At 31.4% G+C, this 18890-nt stretch overlaps 2 protein-coding genes across 5 annotated transcripts; both read left to right on the forward strand.

Moving 5' to 3' along the window:
• Positions 1-1117: 1117 nt before the first annotated feature.
• On the forward strand, positions 1118-14434 carry LOC122631562 (cAMP-dependent protein kinase type II regulatory subunit). Of its 3 annotated transcripts, XM_043817424.1 has the most exons (9): positions 2691-2852; positions 2940-3009; positions 3295-3386; positions 6943-7026; positions 7288-7394; positions 7479-7737; positions 7999-8157; positions 8265-8367; positions 8497-14434. In XM_043817424.1, exons 2-9 carry the CDS (start codon positions 2991-2993, stop codon positions 8625-8627), a joined length of 954 nt encoding a protein of 317 aa, XP_043673359.1. In that variant the 5' UTR covers positions 2691-2852; positions 2940-2990; the 3' UTR covers positions 8628-14434. The 3 variants fall into 3 exon arrangements, with proteins under 3 accessions (XP_043673357.1, XP_043673359.1, XP_043673358.1); XM_043817422.1 differs by lacking the exons at positions 2691-2852; positions 2940-3009 and adding an exon at positions 1118-2063; XM_043817423.1 differs by lacking the exon at positions 2691-2852 and having other exon boundaries at positions 2859-3009.
• Positions 14435-15652: 1218 nt separating this feature from the next.
• Positions 15653-18503, forward strand: LOC122631571. 2 transcript variants are annotated; one of them, XM_043817441.1, is made up of 3 exons: positions 15653-16713; positions 17200-17352; positions 17703-18503. In XM_043817441.1, exons 1-3 carry the CDS (start codon positions 16593-16595, stop codon positions 17933-17935), a joined length of 507 nt encoding a protein of 168 aa, XP_043673376.1. In that variant the 5' UTR covers positions 15653-16592; the 3' UTR covers positions 17936-18503. The 2 variants fall into 2 exon arrangements, with proteins under 2 accessions (XP_043673376.1, XP_043673375.1); XM_043817440.1 differs by having other exon boundaries at positions 15670-16779.
• Positions 18504-18890: the final 387 nt, after the last annotated feature.

Consider the following 18890-nt stretch of genomic DNA (forward strand, 5'->3'; position numbering starts at 1 on the left):
TTTGGACTGATAATGGTAAAATGCTAATTATTTTTAGGGTTATATATGTATGTATGTATGTATGATGTATGTATTTAGATGAGTAAAAAAATGAATGTGCTGCTACGAAAAACAATGTTACGAAGAGAGAAATAAAATTATATTCTTTGATCGTTATAAAATCGTACCGCCTATTATATTTCCGAATTTATTCAAAATAAAAATAAAGGTTATACGATTTTCGGAATATTAGAATCAAGCTTTTTGTCATTTCCGATGTTATAATGGTTTACGTCAACAATTAATATAGACGTAATTTTTGAACGATTTTAATGAACAAGATCTCATTTTAAAGATGAAAGTGAAAACACAGCTTTTTCGTACTTTTGAAAAAAATTCTTTCAAAAATTGATGTCGATTATTTTATTAATATAAACCATGTCCTCGCTTGATACATATTAAATAATACTAAATATAAAATAATTTCGATTTAACTTAAAGAAATGCACTGACAAATTTTAATTTCTGTATTATTTGTATTTATTCTTACACGTCCTTATTAATTTCACATATTTCAAAATTCAAGATATTCATCAGTGATTTACTTTGTACTATTGTTACTATCATTTTTTATATATTATATTATATTATATTTTATATGTTATATATTCCATCGTAAATATTATCGAGCTAATGGCTGCTTAAATACACTTTGGCTGTTTATATAAATTTAACTAGAAAAAAAAAAAAAAAAGTATAAAATTTGTACAATTAATAAACACTTTTCAATTAATCTATCTTCAAAGAAGTATAATCTGGCATATGGTGTTTTCTTGCTTTTGTAAAATGTATCACTATTTTTATTACGCACAAGAACCTCCGTCACGCTCTTAGCACGATTATTACGTTAATGTGAGAGGATTGTAAGCTACCCAAGTTTATACATCAATATGATAGACATATAGTGTTTACAAATTGTATGTATAGTTCATATTTTGTCCGTATCCGTCGCTGAAGTCGCATGCGCTACGAGCGATAATTGGTGAACAGCCTTAAACATAATTTAGTACATCCATTACCAGATGGAGTTGACGGCGCGTACATCAAATTACAAATTCGCGATGCTTCTACAAAATGCTTATATCGTGGTGAGCCATAGTTGCCATCTTCACGATCGGGTCATCGTTTCTTCACCTGTTTTTCCGCGATCGCGCCTATGTCCGAAGTAATTTGATGTTGCGCTTTAAAAAACGACAAAAAAATAAGGGTGGACGGGCGAATGGTCGCAGGAGAGATTAGAAACGTTGACTGTAAGATTAGGGCGCGCGCGCGCGCGCGTGCGACGTGGTCAAGGAAGAGAGAAGAGTAGAGGGAGCGGTGGTGGGCTAGTTAGCTGTGAGAAAAGTAGAGATAGACATTTTGGAAGGTCTCCGTTTTCATCGATTTCATTGTAATAAAAGACATACGAAAATTAAAAGGAAAATTTCCTTTTTGAAATAAGAAAAAGGAAGAAAAGAGTGACAAAGATAAAACGTTTCAAGCGGTTGATTGAAAGAGAGCGAGAGTGAGAGAGAGGAAGGGAGTGAGCGAGAGTGAGAGAGAAAGAGGGTGGGAGCGCGCGCGCGAGAGAGAGAGAGAGAGATAGTGAGATAGATAGAGAGAGAGAAAGAAAGAAAGACAGAAGGAAAGAAAGAAAGAAAAAGAAAGAAAGAAAGAAAGAAAGAAAGAGCCGTTAGGAGAGAAGGCGCGCGCGTGCGTGCGTACGTGCGCGCGGCGTTAAGAGACAAGAGGAGCGATAGGCGACGGACGCGATACGTCGCGGCTGCCGGCGGAACGTTACGAAGGAACGTTCGCGCGAAGAGAAAAAATGAGCTGTCAACGTAACGCTGGCAAGATCACGGTGCCGGATGACCTTAGAGACGTTCTCTTGGAATTTACGATCAGTTATTTGTTAGAGCAGCCCGGCGACATAATCGATTATGCGGTTGAGTTCTTCACGCGACTCAGGGACAATCGTCGAACGCAGTTGATTCAGCCCGATGCGCATACTTGTGCTTCGACACCGGACGAGTCCGTCGACGAAGGTACGTCTCCTACATTAATTAATATCTTTATCTTAACGATCAATCGCTATTCATAGGATAATCCTCTCTACGAAGAAAAAGATAGTTTTATCACGCTCGTTTTCTATGGACAATACCTTCTTAACGAGCATTCGCGGATGATCGATGCGGAGGAAAAAGAGAAAATACGGAGAATAACGCGTTGTTCTACATTTCTTCCTTTTATTCACGAGGGAATCGCATACACGCGAGCAACCCGAACTTCATCTATTTGGAATTTTTACTTTCTACAAGAGAAAATACGAGCTTTGAATTTTTTTGGATGTGATTATTATTGGCACGACGTTATATGATCCTCGCGAGAAACAAGTAAATTCAAAGTTGAATCTTTGCTTCGAGATTAATTTTTAAACAGAGAATCATTGTTGTTCCTTAACGCTAAGGTAAAAGGCGATTGGAGAAGAGATTGAACATCGAGTTGCGAATAATCTTCCTTTTATTATTAGACCTTTCCGATTGCTTGCATAATAATCGGCATAGGCGCAGTAGAAGTGTGGCGCGCGTCTCGATGTCTGGCGCGCGCGCTCTCTCGTCGTCGTCGTCGTCGTCGTCGTCGTCGTCGTCGTCGTCGTCGTCACCGTGGTGGTCGTCGCCGTGGTCGTCGTCGTCGTCGTCGTCGTCGTCGTCGTCATCGTCATCGACATTGCTTTAATTTCAGAAATTTTCAAAGTAACCGAGCGTTTCGCTGCTGTGCTGCGCGAAACTCTCGGTCTTGGTAATAGAGAATCTTTGCCGATAGATTGGAACTTGGTACTATTATTAGTAACGAAGTAGTTGAGGCACACAGTGTACATTCTATCTTGACCGGTGTCAGACTCAATATTATTCTTATCGTAGTGTGCCTATTTCACGTGAAAAACATCCGGAACTCTCGGTACGCGGATAGTTATGCACAAGGATTTTGAGCGTACGTCATTCACCGTTATTTCCCTGAACGCATTCAAAATTACCGCTCCGAATCGAGTCATGTTAAACTTTTCTACGTTTTACGAATCAACTTTATATCATATATAAATAGGTGTATATATACATTAGCGTATACGTATACATATATATATATATATTTCGCCGGATGCACATTCGTTGAAAATCTTTGAAGATTCGCACCAAGTTGTTTCGCGCGCTCTTTACGAGCGTGCCATTCCTTCTTCGTATATTTATACTTAACACGTCGTTTTTTATTGCTTTCCAGAACCACCGGTCGGCAAGTTTGCGACCAGAAGGAAGAGCGTTTTCGCTGAAACTTACAATCCAGAAGAAGATGAGGAAGAAGACGGCGTTAAGGTAATAAAAGTCTTTCCATTTCTTTGCATTTTCCATCTTCCTTTATCTCTACGTTTCACGAGATTTCGATGAAAGTTTAGTTTTAAATATAGTTACGATTTCATACAAATTTCTTATTTTAATGACGTTACTCAAAGCGAAGCATTGTAATACGATGAAGGAGATTTTACATAAACATTGCGCATGATTCATTACTGTTGATTCCGTCTTGTCCGAATCCTGATTGTTTATTTTTCTTTTTTCTTTTCTCTTTTTTTGTTTAAATGAGCATGTAAATCATTGTATAAGTCGTCCATTTACCAAACCGATTAACTCTATGAAACTAAATGTAGAAAAAATTAGTAAAGTTATATACATTGTACGTTATTTATTATTCAACGGTCATAAACATTGTTGTCTTTTGGTGGTATTAAGCATTAATTATCAAGAAAATGTATTTTAAACGTAAAAAGTTACGCATCATCAATTAAATACTTTGGCACTCAAATTTAAGAAAATTCTAAAAGCGGAATTAATCGCTTTGGCCTGTGAACGGCTCATATGTCAAGGTCGAAATTGACGTACCGTAATGAACAAATTGTATATTGCTTGGAGAATTCCATATTATTATTGTTTTTAATACTTTATGATAACACGAAAAAAACAACAAGAAGGAGAGAGAGAGAGAGAGAGAGAGAGAACGTGTGAGTTTCGCGAGAGACAAAGCGATCTGTTTCTGTTAATATATATAATATAATAATATATATAATAAAATACTTTATCGAAATTCTTTTCTAATTTAACACTCAATTTATTCGACGAGAAGGAAAGCCAGTTTAAATGAATCCTTTTAATGTTTTTAATTCTTACGACGTATTATTAAATAAAAAAAAATATTCATTCAGAAATTCAGAACTTGAGAAAGCTGAGTAAAAGAGAAACCAAACAATTTTACGTAATGAGAACTTATCTAAAATGTGGAAAATAAATCATAAATAGAGATAATTTAGATCATAAATAATTTTAAATTAAACACTTTGTTATCAGATTTTCCTGTTTTATCAAGAAGTTCAAAAAGGATTAAAACGATTCTCAATGATTTCCTTATATAAGGTGTCGCATAAAACCGTTCTTGTTTGTAAATAGATACGAAAGAATCCGGTGTCGATTTGAAATTTTTATGATCGAGACGCTTGAATGCGGGTTAATCGTTGGAAGAGTTACCAAGTAGAAAAAGAAGATAGGGAAAGATAGAAAAAGGAGAGCGAGAGCCCTTTGAATTCACGCCGATAGGTTTTATAGATTTTATGGAACTTTACGTAATGATTGCCCTCGAGGAAAAAAGAAAAAAAAGGAAAAAGAAAAGAAAAGAAAAAAAAAAAACAAAAAATTGTATTTCGTCGATGGCGTATGTTTTATTTGACCTATACGGTGTATAAAAGAACATTCGTACGTATTTAAACATATATACATTAAGATACCTCGTGGATACAAGGTGATACATAATACATATGTATATAATGTGAAATTCTATGTGACACGCGGTCTATATCTGTACGTACGTACGTATGTGTGTGTGTGTGTGTGTGTGATGTGATGTTCGCGCGAGCACAAGACATCGTATAAAATCGTTTCGCATTGAAGTACCGCACTTAGCCTGCGCCAAGCGAGTGACGAAACGCGATGATTTACTTTGCTCGACGATGCGAGCGATGTACCTTTGTGACGTCAGAACGCGCGTGTTCGATAACCTGGCTATCACGGATGTGACTTTTGTGTGTGCCGTGTGCCGCGTTCAACCACGGCACATACACATACACATCGTTTAATAGAGAGAAGAGAGAGAGGAGAGGAGAGACACGTACACACACACTTATAACACGTGAGCGCACGGCGCTGTCTCGAAACAGCTACGAACTCGATTATTGATGCGGTAATCGAATTGTGCCTCGATAAAATTATTCTACCGATTTTATTCTTTATCTCTTTTCTTTCTTTTTCTTATATTTTCTTTGGGAAACGAAGAAAAGTATCTCGGAAGATGCGCTCAGAAGCATGGCGAATTTTTTTGCTGTCCTATTTTTGAATCGATCAGTATAGGGATCAAAAAATATGTATGATTAATGATTTTTATTTTTTCTTCTTCTTCTTCTTTTTTTTCTCTTTCCATTTTTTTCTACAGGAAATTCTTTTATTCTTCCGGCGCATTTTTCTTTTTTTTTTTTCTTTTTCTCTTTCTCTCTCGAGCTTGATCGAGATTTATTAAATTATATGTGTATATATTTCATATTGAGGATGATTATATTAACATTTAGGTCGTAATCTTTAATCTTAAGTCATATTGGTTTTTAATTTCTCTTCGTCTAACATTTAATGAGTATCGGCATTATTTTGTAAAGTCTGCTTGTAATAGTTGTAAAATGTCGACGGTTAAAAAGGTGACCTTAGAGTGTATAATAGATGCTGGTAATAAAGCTTGCTACTGACTTTTTTTTATTATAGAAACTATAGATAAAAAATAAAACGCATTTAACAAGTTTAAAGATAATATTTAATGCGTTCGAATTTATTTACGTTAAAAAGCGTAGGATATAATATCCGGTAAATGTCTTATTTTGTACCGCTTGCAATTTTTGGCTCTTTCCACTGCATTCTGGATGACACATTTTAACATTTCTGCCAATATTAAATTTATTTCTCTCAGAATATTGTTTTTAAGCGCTTATAGGTTTTACAGCTTTCAATGTGGACTTTCTTTCTCAAAGCAAACTTATTTGTTATTTTTTAATTATTTATAAAACAATTTTAATTGTAATTTTTGTAATAATTGTTTCAAAACAATTATGTAATGATTGAATTGGTTTTGTCATTTTGTATTATTTTTCTCTTTCTTTTCCAATATTGTCATTCTAATTAAAAGATAAAGAAGAGTGCTTGGATATTAACTCATTTCGTCTGTTTCCTGCTATACAATGAACTTTTAATAAGCGCAAGTCGTTAAAGCAATATACAATGATTACAGGTGTTTAAAAATTGTAAACAATACATCGCGCAGCTGAGCCATTAGAGTCACGTTAAATGAATACCAAGACGACTACGCATGGCATGTCGTTGAAAAAAAAAAAAAAAATACAAGTGAATATAATGTGTCCCAGTTTAAAGCAATGCTTTGAATAACAAGATACGTAGAAATGGATTGTAACATATCGTACGCTAAATTTAAAAAATTATTTCGCGATTAGAAAAATTATTGAGAGATTGAAGAATTTAGCATTAAGAATCTAAATGTAGAAATTATTACAATTATTGATATAACACGTTATTATTCTATTTTGATATCGACGATGTTGGGATAATTACAATACGTGATTACAGACCATTTAGTTGATCGTTGTTTCCTACTATTAATTATTATTGTTGGTTGAATCCATTCATCAGGAAACTATTTTTTTTCTTCATCTATTCGTTCTCAATTGTCTCAATGATGAAAAAAAGTGATGCTTAATCCGTCGAAAGAAAAATGGTAATCTTAAACATGAAATAAATTTGGAAATTTTTTTTTTGTTTTTGATTACAGATGGTGCATCCGAAAAGCGATGGCCAACGACAAAGGTTAAGCGAAAGTGTCAAGAATATTCTTTTGTTTCGTGCTTTAGACGAAGTAAGTTAAACATAGTATACAGTTTGCGCACAATCGCGACAAGAATATAATCGACTGCACTCGCGCTAACTTTAGAAATACCAATGAACTCATGCGATGCTACTAATCAGATACCGTTCTTAAGACGATTATGTTTTTAAGAAAATTTTTTTAATAGGTGATACGCGTTGATAAAACTTTTGTAAAAAAAAAAAAAAAATGGTATTTTGTTCATGCTAATGTTCCTTCAACATGAGTATTATCGGCATCCTTTGCTTGCAGGAACAAATGGCTGACGTATTGGATGCAATGTTCGAGAAAACTGTTCAACCAGGAGAATTTATCATTAGACAGGGTGACGATGGTGACAATTTTTATGTTATTGAAAGGTGGTCATATTAAAATAACGATTTCAGTAACAATAGACGAGTGTTCTAACAAAAGATTAACGAGAATTTCTTTTCTCTTCTCAGAGGGAAGTTTGAAGTATACGTTAAAGATGCTAACGGAATAGAAACTAATATTCACACTTACGATAATCGCGGTGCTTTTGGAGAATTGGCCCTTCTTTATAACATGCCTAGAGCGGCTAGTGTTAAAGCTGTTACTCCAGGTACTCTTTGGGCCATGGATAGACAAACTTTCCGTCGAATTCTTTTGAAATCTGCTTATAAGAAGCGCAAAATGTACGAGGATTTGATTAATAAAGTTCCCATGCTTAAATCGCTCGAAGTGAGTACCATTTGCACATTTGTTTTTATTTGAGGATTCTATTAGACTTACAAGAGCTTTTATCTAGATGGGTTTTATATATACATATATCGAAGTTTCTACTGTAGTAGAAATTAAAATTGAGAAGTCTCTCAAATGTTGGGTTGAATACAAGTTTATAGGATCCTTAGGGTCTGCAAATTATATTTTGAGAACAACTAATTTAAAAGATTGATTTTTTTTTATAATCGTTTTAATTTATAATGTACGAATATGTTACAGCCTTACGAGCGCATGAACCTCGCTGATGCTCTTGTACCGAAACAGTATTTAGATGGCGAGCAAATTATTAAACAAGGAGATACGGCTGATGGAATGTATTTTGTTGAAGATGGCGTTGTCAGAATTACTATATTGGGTGAAAATAATCGCGAAATAGAGGTACAGCGATATGCTGTTAAACACAGATAAACATTCGTTTAATCATATTTTCAATATAAAATTTCTATCTTTGATACGATATATTTTGGACAATTTTGATTTCTTAGATTAATCGAGTTCCAGCTGGAGGATATTTAGGTGAATTAGCATTGGTGACGCACAAACCTCGCGCAGCTTCGGCCTATGCCGTAGGAGATGTAAAATTGGCCTGTAAGTTTCTAACAGAATCTATTCTCCTACTATTTGAAAAATGCGATTGAATATTAATTAACTCAATCAAACAAATAAGTAAATCTTGTAAGCTAAAACGATTACAGATCGATGATTTTGGATTTTCAGTTTTGGATGTTGAAGCATTCGAACGTTTATTGGGCCCTTGTATGGAATTGATGAAGCGCAATATAGATGATTACGAGGATCAATTGGTCAAAATTTTTGGCAGCAAAACCAACATTTCCGACATTCGATGAACTATTAAGAATTAGTAGATGTCGCGCTGCTGTACCGAAAGCACAGTTTCGTACAGTAATGTATAACAGCACAAAATTATGCCACCACCTATTTCTGAATCTCATCCGCGTATTTCAAGTATCGTCTCGAGTCGACTTTCGTATGACTGTCCAATGTCAGCTGGTAAGATTCGCCATTAATAATTATCAAGTTTATACCTGTGACACACTAAACAAATTTACAAGATGCTCGGTTCTTCGTACATACATCACGGTATTATAATAACTTTTTAAGACTGTATTAGATCAAAAAGTATTAAAAATTTCGCCGTGCACTCACTCGCATGGGAGATTGAGATCTGTTTATGAGAGAGAGAGAGAGAGAGAGAGAAGAAAATCAGCAATTTGTATAATTGACATGTGTATAACGTTTCCCGTTAGAGCGTTGCTCGCAATAAGAAATACTCGGAATCGTAATACGTGAAAAATAGTATTGTTTTTCTTTTTAATTTATAGTAGAACGATTTGAGTTCTTTAAACAACTTATACTTTTTCAGAATGCTCGTCTATGCCTTTGCATATTTTTGTAGACACGTATTTCTTATTTGAAATATATGCTCTTATGAAAGTTGCTTAATCACGCTCGTAAGTAGCATTGCAAATCTCAGAGCATTAGACAAATTTTATCGTGCTCTGTTCGATGTTAGGCATTGGCTAAAGTATTCTGGTGTAGAAGATAAACACGTTGATAGTATCTTTCTAATCGTTTTGATTTTTTACATATTGTATATCAAAAACTTGATATACTATGCAAGACAGCTTTCACCATAGTACGTACCTATCTATTATGATTTTTATTCATTGAAAGTACGAAAAGAAAATAAGTAAAGGAGATTGAATATGCATTAAGGATATGCATGAAAATGTACAAATAACTATTGACACGGCATGCGGAAAAAATCAGACCGTGTCTTTAATGCCACGTTTATTAAATACAAATGAAGTTAGTAGAAGAAGGGAAGATAACAAGAAATGGCGTTTTGTTCAGTCGCGGGTATGATTTCATTTCGATCATCGTTAATCATATTTTTCGAGCATTGTAATCCTATATTATTATTTTAAAATTACAACACAATAGGAGGGGAGAAGCAATTGTGTATATTAAAAATAATAGAGAGTACCATTCTTGTTTCTTCCATCGAATAGTAGATTTGATAGTAAATTTGCAAAGTCAAAGCATTGTTCATTGTATATTTATTATGTTGAAGAAAGTGAAATGTTATTGTTATAATTATTCTATTATCGAATGTTACAGATGCACTTTGCAAAAATATCTTATCTCGCTGCTTTTGTATCAAATTCTAAGTCATATTTGATGCAAATCAAATATATTTCAAAGCAGTTTCTATGTTCCTAATTTTATAACGTGATTGTTTTTAATTTTTGTTAACAAGCTACAAAGTATCGAAGAAAATATAGCAGCGCACAATTCTATGCACACTTATCATAGAGAGCATATGCCGATAAACAATTGGTTAAATGATAGAACATGCGATCGATAATATTTATCGCACTATTCTCACATAGAAATTTTTTTTACATACATATAGTAAAACGTCTACTTTATTGATCGATAAATGGGTTGTATAAACATGGATTTACAAAAAAAAAATATATATATATATATATATATTAAAGCGGTATAGGGATATTACGATGATATCGCGAATTAATTTTCATTCTTCTCCATTGGTATGAAATTTATCGTCTGCTGAATTCTTTATCGAGTTATTATTGTTATTGAAAAAGAATAAATACGACATTTAGGTGCACGCTGATTTGAACAAATGGACAAGCAAATTAATTTCTTTTAAATTTGAAGTCTTAAGAAAATCATGAAATTGGTGAGTTTAAAAATTATAAAAAATACATTCAGTAAATTTATCGATACCAACGGAAGATCAGGTTTGTTTTTACTAAATATTATAGGACATATTGAAAATTAAACAAAACGAGAAGACGTCAAAGAAATATGATCATCATAATCAAAGTCATTGAATCATCAAGCGGGAGTCGATGTATCTGTCAAATTTCATTTTATAAAACCGTGTGTTTTAATCCGAAATATATCCATATATTTCGTCTTTATACAATTTGATGAGGAATTAAGAAAACAAAAATTTTTCAAAATATTTTTAACACAGGTGAAATATATTATATAACTTTATATCTGGCACTCTTATACCAAGAAGAAATGAATTTAAATGCCCTACGAACTAATGTATTAGTCGTTTGACACAATCAGATTGCAATTTTTGCGACGACCATAAGATCCGTGAAAAATGGTTTTTATTACCATTAATTATATGATCATTACACGACTGAAATAGAATTACGCCATTAGTTTTCTAAATAATATCATTATCGTAAATAAAGAAAAGGAGAAAAAAGTAAAAATAAAATAGATCCGCATAATCTATTTTAGAACGAACATTACGTTGTCGTATTTTTACGAAACCGCTTTCGGTACATAGATACACTTGTTCATGTTCTATGTCGACAGATAAAATGTTCGTATTATTCACATTATAATTGTATGTTCCCTGCAAATGCCTTTTTTATGTTTGTGATATTTCAGTATTCATTGTATTGCATTCTCCGTTTTCGTTTATTTTCAATAATCCTTCGTAGTCTTCCGTTATATTTTTAAACTGTGATATTATTTTTGATGAAATATGTAATTTGTCTCTTATAACTTTGTTTGTTCGTTAAAATGTACGAATTCAGATCAAACAATTCGATATGAAAGATTCTTTCCAGGGCCGAAAGATCTTATAACGATCCAGGAAAAAATAACAACTCCTTTACTATTGAATAGAATAACAAACAAAAAATAATAAGAAAAAAGTCGATGATAGACAGATGATAATTAAAAGAAAAAAGAAAAAAAAACATAATTTATGCACCGAGTATCATGAGTGTAGCTATCTCTCATATTTGTGTCAGATTATATTCGATAAATTAAGTGTCAATGCTTCGTAGAGCTAATCAAAGCCGAATTTCAGAATATTACGTGTATCTAAATAATGTCATTTGTCCTATATGTTGCGTGTTGCCCTCTATATATAAATGTACGACGATCGATTTATAATATCTTAATTTTTATGCACAGTCCATCGTTTGTTCCCGCTTTTGCTTGCAGTGCATATATTTAACGTCTTCATTCTGTAAGAACACGCGTGTGATCTTCGTCGATCTTTAAAATTTCCTCTTTATTATCGACGTAGTATTATCAAATATAAATTTCATCGGTATTATTTCTACTATTCCACTCTATTCGAGCTATAAGGATCGTCATTTTCTCTATTTCGCTGGTCTACTTGAAAGGACCGTATATACTAATAACGACCAAGCGCATCCTTTGCAATGATAAATGATTGGGATTTTGTCGTATTTTCCTCGATAATCTATCGCAGAAAAAAATGAGAAAAAGTATGAAACGATAGTAAAAAAAGAAAAAAAAAAAAGAAAAAAAAAACAAGAAAAAAAAAGAAAAACCGAATACGGGTTCACTTTCCATACGAGAATATTCTTTTTGATTTTTAAGATGATGTTTAATGCATTTAACGAATTTTCTTATTTTACATTGAATCAAGATCTATGGAAGAAAGTGATCGAACTTACGACTATTTTTGTCTGTCATATCCTTGTTCTTTCTGTCGCGAATAAAATAATTGACGCAATTGTGTGTACGTGCGTGCGTGCGCGTTATAAAATTATATGAATGTACCAAAAAATATAAACATACTTATATATGTACATAGATGCGCGCATAGTGCGTACGCACGCAATTCTTAAAAGAATGATGATTGTATCTATGTACTAATCGGATATATCCCTCTTTTAAATATACAAAATTCATGAATAAACTCGTTAACTATCACTACGAGAATTTCGATTACGATCGAAAGTAATTTTTAAACTATCTGACGATCTTTCTATGTGTATCGTACTAAAGATTCTAAATAATGAAGATTCATTTATTTCTTGAACGGTAATCATTCTAATTTTAATTTTTTTTCGAAGAAGAGATAAGAGAGAATCTCCTTTTTTGCTCTTGTTTTTTTATTAACTTCACTCTTGTACCATACCAAAGTTATAATTAAACGCGGAAAAGAGTGTTAAGATACAATAAACGTTTAAAGGACTCGGAATAACCAAATAAATAAATAAAAAAATATATATATATACATATACATATACATATATACATAATACGAATAAAATTATAGTCCTAAGAAATATCATCGTGAGCAACGCGTCTAAAGAGGGTAACACGTATATAATACCGATACGACGATATATCGAGGAATGGTTACCTTGTGTTCTATTTATGACGCAACGATGCTGTAAAAGTCGCGTTGTATGAATTATAAAACGATGAAAAAAAGAAAAGAGAAGGAAGAAGATAAGGAAGATAAGATGCGAGAAAAAATTGCAGTAAAAAAAAAAGAAAAATCGCATAGTTGTTATTCGATGTGCAAAACCAATGGATATATTTATCCGATGTTTATCCCACTGAGGAAAATAAATTTCCTCGGAAAATGCTGACTCATGAAGAGAAATGTATATGAAAGTGAGCTCTTTGTGTTCCCTTTTCTCCTTTCCAAGAAAAAAACAAAAAAAAACAAAAAAAGAAATGAAAAGAAAATAAGAAAAGTCATTGCGATGCTATTGTTTAGGAAGATCGAGCGTAGAAAAGAGCTGATCGAGAGTTAGCGCGTAACAGGGTATCGGATATTAAAAGAAAATACAAGAAAAAAAATATAAAAATTCATAGCGAAGCCGGCCGAAATGAAAGAGAAAAAAAAAGAACTAATCTTGTTTAACTCGCTGTAGTAAAGTGTTAAACATTTTCAATTTCTGTCCTATTTCTCAACAATTGATTTTATCGATTATTCCTAATGAACTATCGATCAAGAGAAAGGATTAACATCGTTTCTTTCTTTTCTATTGTATCATTTACTCGATCTTGCGACTGGGAAGACGCATCTGCTGCACGTCCGAAGCGAACCATACATATACATATATATGTAATATATACATATATGTGTGTGTACGCGCGTTTGATGTGTGTTTGTGTGTATGTTTGCGTGCGTGTGCATGAATGTACGTACGAGTGCATGTGCATGGGTATATGCGTGTGCATGATGTATGTACGAATGCATATAATGATCACATATATAGATGTGATATATCGCTTTGGAATGACTATGTTCGTCTGATCCATGGTTAAAAACCAAATAGATTTTGTATTATACGGCACTGCGTAAGGATATTTCGAAAATCATTGACTGTAGTATAAATTAAAAAGTTAAAAAAGAAAAGAAAAAACAAGAATGTACGTACTTAACGTCCCGTCTTAATTTCGCGATGTGTTGTAGCATGTACAAGCACTTAGGTGATATATATACACACACACATATATATATATACATATTATATATATATATATATATTTTAGAGATGTCGAATATATGTCAAAACTCGTTTCCAGCTGGTCTGATCGGGTATTACTCTAATATAATTACTATGCGTTTATAACTGGCAGAGATGCGAGTAGCAAATTAATCTTTGTAAGAATAACAAAAAAGCGCATGCAATCCGAAGATTTGACGTATGATGAGTATAATTAAAATACATTTATGAACGTTTGTCTATGCTGTTTTTGCGAACATTTGAGTATGAAACGAGGAGTCCGAGATTTCTGTATCCACCCTCATTCGATGAATAAAAATCTTCCATGATACGAAGAACGTCAAAGTTAACAAAAAGTTTTGTGTATATCTCTAATACTTAAGTATAATTCAATCTAGTTTAATATGTTCCCTTCTTCATAAAAAAGAAAGATGAATCATTCTAATATGTTTTAAGTTTATTAGATTTATATTCACATCGTACGTCATTTTTTAATACAGCTATTTTAAGTCTTTCACAATCAAAAACGTACTTATTCAAAATTGTTATTTATGATAATCGTTTTCATTTTTAATTGGAAGGATTAATGTTAAAATAATTGTTCATATCTATATCCATTTTGTTCTGAGAATTTCTTTTCTTAATTATTTAATCCAATTAAATTTAACGATTAAGCCCTATAATAATTCTTGTTATATTCTCGTTTTTTTTATGATACTTTATGATACTTTCAATCAGTCGTATTATTTATTTTGTCGTCATTTATTTCAAATTTAATAGTACAGTAATGCTTGTTTTATTTTCGCATATCACATTTTTCCGCAAAGATTGAAATTCGATTAAATTCAACAAAATAGCCACGCTGCAAATACATTTCTTCTAATTTTTTTTTTAATAAGCATAGTCTTATTTGATTAACAAAATAAATATTTCCTTGATCATTCACGTTCGTGTCTATAATATATCTATAAGGAATTTATTCATTAAATTATATTTGACATACATTATTCCTGACATATTTTATTTCAAAATTTTTCAGAATTATATATCGTGATCTTCCTGTGTCAGATTACGTTGAAATACTTTTGAAATTCGTTAAATAAATTGGAGTCTAAAATTAATATGTGTGTCTGTGATTATGTAAGAAAACCATGTGGTGTTATCGAGCTTTGATTATTTTTTACTTAAACCCAAATTATGATTCTTAGAAAAAAAGAATGACAATATTTATTATTTGTCTTAATTTCCTATAACTCAATTTTTTTCGATTTCGAGATAAAAAAATATTTTAGACAAAAGTTATGTGTTCTTTTAAGATAAAATATGATTATAAAAAATGTGTTTCTATTTAAAAAAAATATATATATACCTTGAAACGTCTTTAACACTTTCACTAAGTAAAAATGATAAATACCATAATATTTCCACCTTGAAATCAGATAGCTTTTGTCTAAACAATGTTTCTAAAAAATGTCATGTTTCTGAGATAAAAATTTGTAACGCTATATTTTGACGGTATATGTTATAATATATTATTATATATACTATATTAAGTATAACTTAGACTTAAAAAAAAAAATTTCCTATATAAACTAATAAATAATTTTATAGTTTTAAAATGAAATAAAAAATACAAATATACGTCTATATACTTAAGTAAATGACTTCAAAGTTACTCGACGTTAAAGAAGTTTAATATTTTATAATAATACGTTCAATGATACAAGAGGAAACGTATGCATATTTATTGCATCCAGAAATTTGCCAATATTTGAGCGGAAGTATAAATTGTCAAAATATAAAACGTAATGGATCTTTGTTACTCGTTAAAATTGTTGACGCAGTTAAAGATACGTTAGAGTACAAGTTAGGTCACGATATTGATAATTTTCGCAAGACCACTCTACTTGTGTGGTCGCACCTCTATCATGAAAGATTCGATAGCTTTTTTAAATTTTCTAATTGCGTAATATACTTGTACATTGGTTCATTACATTAAAGATATAATTATTGTATCGTTAATGGATATGATTATTATTATTATTTATTTATTATTATTATTATTATTATTATTTGCAGCTATACTCTCCGTATATCGTTCATGCACCGTACATACAAAGTTTTATAAAAGGTCATAACATGTAGTAAACGATAACATTAAAGCCTCGTGGTGGTGGTTGATCAACACCGTCGTCAACAAAGATCTCGAAGGCCAGCGATATTTCGTTCTGGTTACAGACGTGGATAACAAAGTTTTTCTGTTTATCTCTTGAACTCGCCTCGTCATAACTCCTCGTCGGTCAAGTGAATAAATTTATAAATTATACTAGAAGTTCGTACGTGCGTTAGTACTCTCTCGTCTCTCGGGGAGAATTCATCACGTTGAAAATAGTTAACTTTTGTCTCGTCGTTACTTTTAGTGTCGATTAAACATATTAAAAACGGCTTATTATAGAAGCTCATTAAATCCGTTATATCGTACATTATACGATTATTTTTTACCAGTCGATGATCAAATCAAAGCAATCTGATTGTGGCTATATGAGTTTTATAATTGTTGAGAAGTATCCAAATCAAGAATTGGTGGAAGTGCTCGAAAATCAAGCTTCTAGTAGACCAAACAAAATTAGTGAATACATACATACAACGTTTTTGAATAATCTATTTAAAGAATTGCTTTTTGAAAGTTGTACAGGTTAGTGTATTGCTTATATTATTTTTGATGTTTCTATTATTATGCAGGAGAAATTTCTATACTTATTCAATAATGATAGATTATTAAAAAGTTTCCAAATGTTTATATTGATACAATATCACCTGGAATATAAATAAGACATTAAATTGCATCAGTTATTATCAACTAATATACTTAAAATTAAGTTAATTATGTTCATTATATAAAATTTATTTTTATTTTCATTATTAATTTTTTAATTTTTATTTATATTAATAATCAAAGAACATAATATGAATCTACATATATTAATTGATATCATCTTAACAGTGTTAAACTTGAAACACTTGCATGTGTATTGAAAATATACACAAAAATTATAAGACAGAATTAAAACTTTATAGTCAAATTCTTCGATAAGTATCCATTCCCCTCTTCTAGATTGTAGAAAAATGGCTGCAGTACCACAAGCAGCGTTTGCAGCGAGCAAAGTCCGATGTAATGAGAAACACGATAATAGTCTGATATCACTGATAGAAGGAAAAGAAAAAGCAAGCAAAGAAAACACATATAATGGTAGATTCTACCTAGAAGGTAATACAGATTTAGATATATATTCATTAAGAAATTATACAAAATTCACTTTAACGTTATTTTATTATATAGTTACATTATTACTTACAATATATCACGTAGTCTTACCAAATATTAATCATCAATATGAATTTTTTAAGCATAAAATTAATACTAATACCAAAGAACATTTTTCTACTAGTTTGACATTCTATTTTAAATGAAAAGTATCAAATTAATAAATTAAATTATATAAGATATAAGCAAAATATATGAAGAATAAAGAAAATGTTATAAAGGAAAATTGAATGACTTCTAATAATTTAATTTATTGAAGTTAAACATTTTTTTTTGGATGATATTAATTTTAGGTTGGGAACTCACGCCCTTGAAATATAACAGCAAACTGATGAACAGCATTTGGGGTTTATATAACCGTTATTCTGTACATAATTTCAAGAAAAATACCGATGCCAATGAAGGGTTCTTAGCGACTGTATGGCAGACGGTTTATTCAAATCCTTCCGTTATGTCTGCTTCAGTCGTTTCAGCTTCGACTACTATGGAAACTCCTCGTATCTTAGGTACTAGAAATGGTATCTAATGGAGAGAATATTTCCAATATGATAGTTTGAGCGTCGCACTTACTATGAATATATCATCGGCAGTCAATAAAACAGCGTACCAGTTAATTTCATGCCAGTAGAAGCATACTTAAATTAACTCTTTCTATTAATCTTATTCTATCATATAGGAAAAAGTATGATTGTTTTTAAAAACGTTCATATATATTTGAAATGTAACAATTAATCGAAAAATTAATGTTTTTCGAAATATAAAAATCGAACTACATAATTTCGAAGCTGTAGACAACAAGCCAATACGAGCCATGCGAATTTTCAATTTACGGGAATAGTGTTTTTTTACTACTCGTAATAGTTACTAGGATAACGAATGAAAATCATGCTTTTTCGAATAGTCGAAACAATCGCTTGTTTGATCGTAAGCGGTGATGTTTTGTATTTTGATATATAAATATATATGTATACAAATTTTCGATTCATATTTTCCTATATGTTAAGATAATTTACGAAAATTTCTTACTACAGTGTAAAGTCAACTGGTTCGTCAACTGGGTTAGGAAAAGTAAATAAACTGTTATTTGCCATGAATTAATTAATTTTTATTTAATTAAAAATATATCCATATAAAATTTTATCACATTATTATCGAATTATTTTAGAATAGTTATTGAAATAATAATAATTTATTGCGAATAACGAATTATTGGTCTGAGGAAACATTCGATTAAGTAGTAAATATTTATTTGAAACAATTCTAGTTCACTCAACTCTGATACTGTATCAATTTCAAATGATAAGGAAACTGATGCTATTTTACCATTATTGGTATTGTAATACGAGTATTGTTATTAATGCTATCAGTATTCTCTAATTATTATTGATACTACTACTATTACTACTGCAATTATCATTACAATCTTTAATAAGACTTACTCGTTGTTAATATGGAAATGGATGAATAACTTTCACAGCAAG

The sequence above is a fragment of the Vespula pensylvanica genome, chromosome 9 (genome assembly GCF_014466175.1).
Source record: "Vespula pensylvanica isolate Volc-1 chromosome 9, ASM1446617v1, whole genome shotgun sequence".
Lineage (NCBI taxonomy): Eukaryota > Metazoa > Arthropoda > Insecta > Hymenoptera > Vespidae > Vespula > Vespula pensylvanica.

What these genes read in the sequence shown, in the direction of transcription:
- LOC122631562 (XM_043817422.1), top strand. Translation starts at nt 1,847, where the DNA reads ATGAGCTGTCAACGTAACGCTGGCAAGATCACGGTGCCGGATGACCTT. An exon ending in GGACGAGTCCGTCGACGAAG is followed by an intron (nt 2,064 to 3,294) that starts GTACGTCTCCTA and finishes ATTGCTTTCCAG; the next exon opens with AACCACCGGTCGGCAAGTTT. An exon ending in AAAATAATCGCGAAATAGAG is followed by an intron (nt 8,158 to 8,264) that starts GTACAGCGATAT and finishes TTGATTTCTTAG; the next exon opens with ATTAATCGAGTTCCAGCTGG.
- LOC122631571 (XM_043817440.1), top strand. Translation starts at nt 16,593, where the DNA reads ATGATCAAATCAAAGCAATCTGATTGTGGCTATATGAGTTTTATAATT. An exon ending in GCTTTTTGAAAGTTGTACAG is followed by an intron (nt 16,780 to 17,199) that starts GTTAGTGTATTG and finishes CCCCTCTTCTAG; the next exon opens with ATTGTAGAAAAATGGCTGCA. An exon ending in TGGTAGATTCTACCTAGAAG is followed by an intron (nt 17,353 to 17,702) that starts GTAATACAGATT and finishes TATTAATTTTAG; the next exon opens with GTTGGGAACTCACGCCCTTG.